At 39.9% G+C, this 8,586-nt stretch overlaps 1 protein-coding gene across 1 annotated transcript; it reads right to left on the reverse strand.

The window, feature by feature from the left end:
• Positions 1-830: 830 nt before the first annotated feature.
• Positions 831-2,389, reverse strand: GPR61 (G protein-coupled receptor 61). Its single transcript, XM_069756344.1, has one exon. It carries the CDS (start codon positions 2,281-2,283, stop codon positions 961-963), a length of 1,323 nt encoding a protein of 440 aa, XP_069612445.1. The 5' UTR covers positions 2,284-2,389; the 3' UTR covers positions 831-960.
• Positions 2,390-8,586: the final 6,197 nt, after the last annotated feature.

Consider the following 8,586-nt stretch of genomic DNA (forward strand, 5'->3'; position numbering starts at 1 on the left):
ATAATTAGTTTGGTATTCTGCTGGATAATTTTTGGGCGGAACTTGTTGAACAAAAATAAAAATTCATATGTTTACTCATTTACACAGACAAAAACACTATACTGTATAGATTTACTATAAGTTGTGCAGCAATTTTAAATCAAAGTGGTCTCACATTCTGTACAACCTCTATTATTCAAGTAGGCCTTACTCCATCTTACTTTTTTATGTGTATACTGTAATTAGTATCATGGATCCAAGCAGTCTCATATAAATTGCAGGAGAGAAGACATTAGTCAACCCTGCAGGGCTGAACCTCTTAGTGTTAAACATGTAACTAGGAACAGAGGTAAGTTTGCCCTGACTTATCAGCTATACCTACATCTCGGGTTCCAAGACACTATTTACATACAGAACCAATTTTGAGACGCCTTCCCCATCCTACAAACATGTAATAGGGGAGTGTAGTCAAAAGATAGATGTTGAAAGGTTTCTAAAAATATTGGATGTATATGGAGGTGTGCCTAATTAGCAGGTGTTGTACAAAAGTTACAACCCCTTTTACGATAAAAAGAATTATAACTTGATTGTTATGTTTTGCTTCTTTTGTTGCGTTATTCAAGTTTTGGGTTTTTTTAGTGCAGGAACTATGTGTTTTTCACTATCACTCCTGGATCATGGCTGACCTCTATGCAGCTTAAAATCCAATACAGGTTTCCAAGGCTTATGGCATGTTGTAAGTGTGCGCTACTGACATTCAGTGTGAGTGAAATCATTGTCCTCTTCTTCTGGAACACTGTACAAAAGACTTTCATGGCCTAGATAGTATGCTGGAAATAAAGGACACTGAATATTCACATGGAATGAGTTGGATTACAGGAAATTATGTACTATGGGTTTAAAGGAATGCATCAAGGAAAATTCTGCATTATATCACACTTTTGAGGAGATTGTCAAGAGCAGGGAAAGTTATGCTAGATGTCATGTTTTTGGAGATGGACCAGTGTTATTATAGTCTTTACCCACCGCTTTCAAATCCCATGGTTGCGCTAAGAACTCAGATGTTTCCTCTGCAATCTGCCCTGGAATCCGGAAGTCTACAGCTGGTTGATTCCCTTTAGGGGTTATATGAACAACTGCCCTGGTGTCTGGTGGGCAGCCAGTACCCTGCAAAAACTGCAGAAAATTTTCTTCAATAGAGCCTTCCCTGCTTGGCAATCGAAGCTCATCTTCCGCATTACCGCCTCGTTTAAAGAAACATCCAATCCACCTTCCCAGTTCTTCACGGATTTGACGATTTAGACAACCATAAAATATTGGGTTGGAGGCAAAGCAAAGAAACCCCATCCATGTAACAATCCATTCCACTTGTGAGCCAGGAGATGGAGGTGCAGAGCACAGTGCTGCATATATGTGGAAGCCAAAATAAGGTAGCCAACATAATAGAAACTGTCCCCCTACTGCAGCTAAAACAGCTGCTGCCTTCCCACCACTTCCAGAACCACCACCTGTCACTCGTTGCTGAGGAGTTCCACGTGTAGCTCCTGATCCTGTTACCATGGTGGAACGACTACTAAGAGATTCTGAGCGCCTGCGCTGAGGTGAATTCTCCATCCAAGTGGGTAGAGGCCCTTGATGGAGAGCAGCTACTCGTGCCACCTTGAACATGCTGCAGTATACAACAATGATGATGGTAAGAGGCAGTAAGAAATAAAAGGAGGAATAAAAGAGAAGAAATCCAGCTCGGAAGACACTGTTGCCACCTCCCTGCAAGCTGCAATGTCCAGGGACAGGAGGGCTCCATGCTAAAACAGGGATTAGGGATGTGAGTACAGCTTTAATCCAGATACCAGCTAGTACCCAACTGACTAGTCCCATAGTCATCTTGACTTGGTACCTCATGGGATGTACCACATAGTAATATCTTTCAATATTTATAGCAGAGATTGATAGTATGCCAGTGCTGGTAAGACAGACACTCAAGAACAGGTATGCACGGCAAGCCATCTGCCCTAATCCTTGGATTTCATACAAGGAAGTGCCTCCACTTCCAGACAACATAGCCAGGGGCATAAGTGTAAGTGCAGCCAAGAGATCCACTACACATAAGTGGAAGACCAGAACAAATTTCCTGAGGGATGGAGTCTTCATGATGACCCCCATGATAGCCACATTTCCAGCTACTGCTAACAGGTCCATGAGAAGCATAATGAAAAGGGCCCCATAATGGGGATTTGCTGTAATAGTGTTCCCTGAAGCATTGAGTGAAAAGTTCCATGTGAAAGAGGGACGGGAGGTATCCATGAGGATGATTTGGATAAAGGGTCACCATCACTCTCTTTTTCAAGGGACCATCACCCATTATACGCACAAGAGCGAGGTAGGACCTGAGAGAATCAGTGAAAACACAGAAACAACAAATAGAAAAGAACAGAAACCAGGAAGAAAAATAAAGGACAAATGAGAAATGCAGGAGATAAATAAAAATGGGAAATAATCTAAAGTGAAATTGAAAAGGAACTAGGAAATACAAAGAAAATGAAAATGGGAAAGGCTAAAGGTCAAGATGAGAAAGGGGAATAGGGGAAGAGAGGGAGTTTCTTTCAAGATGTGTCACATTTCAGGTCAGTATTTGTCACATACAGATGTTTCTTGTGCCAGTACTGTAATATTCTTCAATGAATTTCAGTGTGCGAGAAATCATTATTTCTGTATTATATATATTGCTGTCATTCTTGCAAAGTATTTTTCTTTTTTTTTTCTTTTTGGGCCTTTGTTCCCTGTTGTTGCAGTTAATCCAGTGTGAGTTTTCTTAACATCTTCATAGTGTTTCTTTCAGCTGATCCTTACTTTTCATGAAGAAACCAAAATGTATAGCGATGTCCTTTATTTTGCAGGTAATCATTTTGTGTCATCATTGTTTACTCCCTCCGGTTAATTACCGTTTCTTGGAATTCATGTCTTTATGAGAAGAACTAACCCTTCAGGTACTGCCAGTAATAGAAAGCAGTTTCCTTAGCTGTTAACATTGATGGCATCTGAAATGAATCCTGTGTTTGTGGGGTCTTTAAAACAGAGACTTGTCCTTTAAATCTAAACAGGCCGCTCTTTATGGAAATATATATATGACCTGGGAAGGCACGGACGAAAGATAATACGGGTTAATACAAATGTGCTCAGTGATATAAGAAATCAAATGCAATATACATGTTGGTAAAAAGAAGAATCTGCTGGACATTACACACTTAGATGGATATATACTGCTTGCGTGGTAGTCTATTTTCACACACATATTATATATATATATGTATGTATATATGTATTGTACATACGTATATATACAAATATGCAATTTTATGGGTTATATATATATATATATATATATAGACGTTGAGAGAGAGAAAGCAAAATACACACATACACACACATACAAATATATATATATATATGTTATACCTTGTTAATCATAAGCAGTATGTCTTATATACGACCCTACAAGACACCTGCATATCTGGCCACCCTTTAAGTCATATAGCTGCATATAGCCCTATTTGCCAGGCTCATCTGATCATCTGATCGGCATTTTATATTGACAATCAATTCCATAACGAATATATAAACCTTTAAATCATATTCGTGGCTACATCCAGAACCCATCTGATTTCCCCACATACCTGTGTGCGGGAGCCGGAGCTGCATCCAAGGAGCAGGAGACCAGAGAGGCAGCTCAGCCCCTAACCATCTAATACACAGCACTGCAGTGAGGGAGCAGACAGGCTCAGGGTCCTACAGTCACTCAGATTAACACAAAATCACAGCGTATATGTCACAATGGGGATCCAATCTCCCTTGCGTATGACACATACAGGCATATATAACAAGTCTTTACCCTCTAACCTGGTACATATTGCATTTGAACATTATTACGCCACATACAGAAGTACACGTATATCAGTATATCGAATTCCATGTGTCCTCCTTACATCAATGGCATTCTGCATAACTGATATTCTTAAGGCTGCGTGTACATGTAACGTAGATGCTGCACAATTTTCCATCAGATTTTTTTTTTAATTTTTAATCTCATCTATACATTGTGTAAATTTTCAGCACGGAAATACACATTCAGTACCCTTTGAGGAAAACGTGCAGGTGATATCCACTGTGATATCCGCAACACAGACTGACACGCTGCAAATTACCAATCGACTTTGCATGGCTGATTTTCTCCCTAGGATGTAAATGAGATTTTGTGAGCCGATCTGACATTTTCATGTGATATTACAAAAATTTATGTTATAATACCCTGGTTATGATGGCCCTTTTCTTTAGTGCCACAGTTGTATAAAACTGGCCATTTGGTTTATTTGGTGCATATAATGTTATATATACATTTTATGGCAATATTGTGACATTAAAAATGTAGTCCACTGTATATTACACAACCTGTGCAGACATGTTTATATTTGTATTTATGCCCTTAGGATAGGCTTACATTAATACAGTGCTCTCCCCCAAACACTATGTCAGATGTTCTGTCTGAAACCCAAAAAAACTGTATTCCGATGCTAATGCCGACAGAGCCTGGCGGAACTATAAACTTGAATGAAGCCGAGGGGGTCATTGTCTGGCCTTTATGGAGGTTTGAAGGGTTTTCCTTCTAATTTTTTAGCTGTACTTACCTACAGGCACTTCAACACCTTCACTACATTGCTGTCTCTGGTGTTTGTGGCTATCCGATTATTCATGGTCTAGTGTCATCTACGTTGGCATCAGCGCTGAGCCTAGTGATTGTTCGAAGTGGTCACATGATGTCAACAGGTCACGTCACCGCTGCAGCCATATCAATAAAGACCAGAGGCAGCGGCGGAGAGTCTGTGATGGAACGCCAGCAGATAAGTGTAGATGTATTCATTTTTTTTGCACAAGGAACCAATGAAATTAAAATAAAATGGACAACCCATTTAACTTATGCACTATTACTTGTATGTATAGGGTTTAAATGATGTTTAACTCTTTGTGTACCCTCCGTTCTCATTGCTTTGCCTGAAAAATGTTGAGTATGAAGGACGCAGTTAAACATGTTTGCTAAAAAGAGTGAATGCAAAATTAAGTCAAATTGGAAGTATTTCTTTCAAACTTTCATTTTTTCATGTTTTGGCATATAAGACTACATCAAAAACTGACACAAAAATTACATGTTTGATTCCAGCCTGAGGAGATGTCCACGCAATGAATTTTTCCTGTGGATTTGGCTTGGGCCTGTTGCCTGAAAAAGTGCTAACAAAAAGCTCAAAAGAATGAACATACTCATTTCTATGGTAAAGTGACTTGTTTTGCATATGTTCGGTCTTTTGAGCTACAGGTTTCCAAAGACATCAAGCGGTTAAAAGAAGTGACCTGACTATTCTCTGGACATTGCTCTGCAGATGCTCTATACTTTACAATACAAGTCAAAGGGAAGAGTCAACAGGTATCTTCTGTGCATCGTTTTGAGTGTTTTGCCTATGGTTTTTGTCAAAAACATTGATAAAGCTCTCAAGAAACAATAATATTTTTTTTTTTAAATGACTCGTGACCCTATGTATGGGATTTGTAAAGTTGCAGTCATGTGCCGATTAGACTCTTCTCAGCTTCTCTCTCAATTCTCTTCTATTCAGAAAAGCCGGATGAAACTAGTTGTCACGTGAGCGCATGCAAATCACTTACATGTGCTCATGTAACGAACTACTTGCATGTGGCTTATCAGGGAATCATGACAGTATGCCCATCACACACTGTAATGATTCAGCAGCCTACAGCCATGTAATAAGAACCCATGATATCTCCACAGATCACTTGCAGGATGTGCCATTAATGAGGAGAGACTGCCATCTGCTGGCCAGCTGAAATCAAGCAGAACCATAGTGTGCTGGAAGATTTGCAGGGGGAGTGGCCTTGTGTGCTGGACTGGATCAGGTGACCGACAGGGAGGACTTCCCTGATATAAAAGTCCTGAGGGCCACACCATGAGGAGATTTGGCGCCAAGGAAGAGAGTGGAGCAAACATGCTCCAGAGACACCGCTGAGACCCGCGTAACAGACCTCAGTGGAAAGTTTGCGCCAACTTCAGACCCACCTTAATAAGCTGATTGCTCAAATGGTTTTTGTAAGAACTCTGGCGTAAAACCAGTTAAAGCACTGCAAACGTTTCATCTAACTTAAAATTACGGGAATAAATTGTGATTTTTGGCGTTTTTGCGCCAGTCCCAACCGGCTGTGGTCAATTTTTGAAAAGACAGTAACCAGGAAGTGGTGTGGTTGGCAAAACACATGGCATGTATTTCGACAGAAATGTATTCCCCACTATAGTATATTTATTGCGATGGCCCACAGCAGATGAAAGATGCGCCAAATTCATCAAGAGATGCTCAACTCTTCATGGATTATGGCACGTCTTACTCCAGTCATCAAGACTGGTGTGTAAAATGCCAGCCTGCAAAAATTAGGGCTTTCAGTAGAGCCAAGTTTGCAGGGAGCTGCCCTCATCGCTACGCTCTTCATCCTCAGCTTGCTTCTAAATAACATAGACCTCATTTATCAACAATATATCAAGACTGACTTAGTTGCTGTTAGCAACCAATCAGAGCTTAGGTTTAATTTCTACAACTACTCTGCGTAAATGAAAGCTGAGATCTGTTTGGTTGCCCATGCTTGCTCTGATGCACCGCACTGTCATTCTTATCTTATTCCTCTCAGTCAGGGCTCCATAGAAGGCATATGTGGGGCAGGCAGTAGGCAGCAGTGGTGTCTAGTCTGCTGCCTGCACACTGACATGGGTAGCTTTATAGCTTTCTGCTTAATCTATCTTGTGTAAAGGCTGTAAGGCTGCTGGCAGAAGAGTATAAGGTATACAAATGTATCTGCCCCTGCGCTGAGTGTTACTTTGTGTACATACATTGTGAAAAGGCTGCCGTCCTTCTAAATAAATAATGGTAATGACAGTTAATAGGTTCAGTGTCTCCCCAGTGAGCAGTCTCCCAGAGTCCCTTGCTTCTGGGAACGTGAGGAGCTCATGAATATTCAAAACTGTCACATGATCACGTTGCTATGACACAAGGACCCAAAAATACATCCGTTAAAAATTGGAGCAGCAATAAAGGTCCTTGAGTGACAGACGGAGGGACACAGAAAAGTGTCATAGACAGCCATTTGTCAGGGGTATATGAGTCCAAATGGAAAAATAGGTTAGAAGCCTTCAAAGCACTGACCCATGTAATGCCTGGTAATAGGGGTCATATTTATATACACCGCGATTGGCCGGATACGTGAGAGGAAGGCACAGACAGAAGAAGACAGCTGCATGGCAGCAGGACTCAAAGTGACAAAGAGAAAGACAGTTGCTTGGCAGCAGGATACAAAGCTGGAGACAAGGACAGACACAGTTGTGTGACATCAGGAGACAAGCAGATGTGCGAAAGCAAATGACAAAGACAAAACATAGCCGGGAATAAGGAAAAGGGATGCCGCTAAATATCCAGGGGTCAAGACTCTAGAAGAGTTATATTGCTATATACAAAAGCAAAAGCAAGGATCAAATAAAATGATTTCTCACCACTATTAACACTATTCCAGACCAGTTATAAAATACCTTATGGGAGCTTATCAAATGAGATTTCATCCCATAACCACTTATAGATTGGGGGCTATGTGTGGCTGTACACAGAAATCAAATGCAAAATGGACTCTCTACTCCTGCTGCCATACCATTTCAGGTCCAACATTCTATGCTAATTAATTTTATAATGTATATCTGTGGCGCCCCAGGATCCTGGTCATCCCAGTAATGTCGCTTTCCTCATGGGGAGAGTGATGCTACGTTCGGAGGCAAGAAAGGATAACTGTAACCAGGTACCACAAACATGCAACACATTTACACTCCAGGTCACCAGGGGGAGCTTTTGATCATATTTACTAGGTGACTCCCTATATATATATATATATATATATATATATATATATATATGTATATATATATATATATATATATATATATATATACATATATATATATATATATATATATAAAGAAAAAAAGCCAACCAGCACTCCCAATGTGAACACATGCAAGCTGCAAGCTGTATCATATAGATATAAAGAAACACAGCAGCACATGTATATGAATCTAGGCCATGTGAAAACACAGACAAATATTCGATATGAATCATACTACTCAAAAATATTTTTTCATAAAAATTTTTTCAAAAATTTTTTTTTCATAAAACTTACAGTTATAGATAAAATGAAGATTCTTAGCGCATAAATTGGCCAATTCATGTGTGCCCATCAACCACGGCAAGGTGATCTCCCTCTGATGGGTCCTACTCTATTGTACATGCCACTCTTGGGCCACCAGCCTACAACTTAGGACAAACATGTCACTCTGGGCTAAACCAACTTATGCGCTAAGAATCTTCATTTTATCTATAACTGTAAGTTTTATGAAAAAAATTTTTGAAAAATTTTTTATGAAAAAATATTTTTGAGTAGTATGATTCATATCGAATATTTGTCTGTGTTTTCACATGGCCTAGATTCATATACATGTGTGTTATGACCTGGTGGTCA

Source organism: Ranitomeya imitator, chromosome 3, assembly GCF_032444005.1.
Source record: "Ranitomeya imitator isolate aRanImi1 chromosome 3, aRanImi1.pri, whole genome shotgun sequence".
Classification (NCBI taxonomy): domain Eukaryota; kingdom Metazoa; phylum Chordata; class Amphibia; order Anura; family Dendrobatidae; genus Ranitomeya; species Ranitomeya imitator.

Excerpts from the sequence above, each read along its gene's own strand:
- GPR61 (XM_069756344.1), bottom strand. The coding sequence starts at position 2,283 with ATGGATACCTCCCGTCCCTCTTTCACATGGAACTTTTCACTCAATGCT.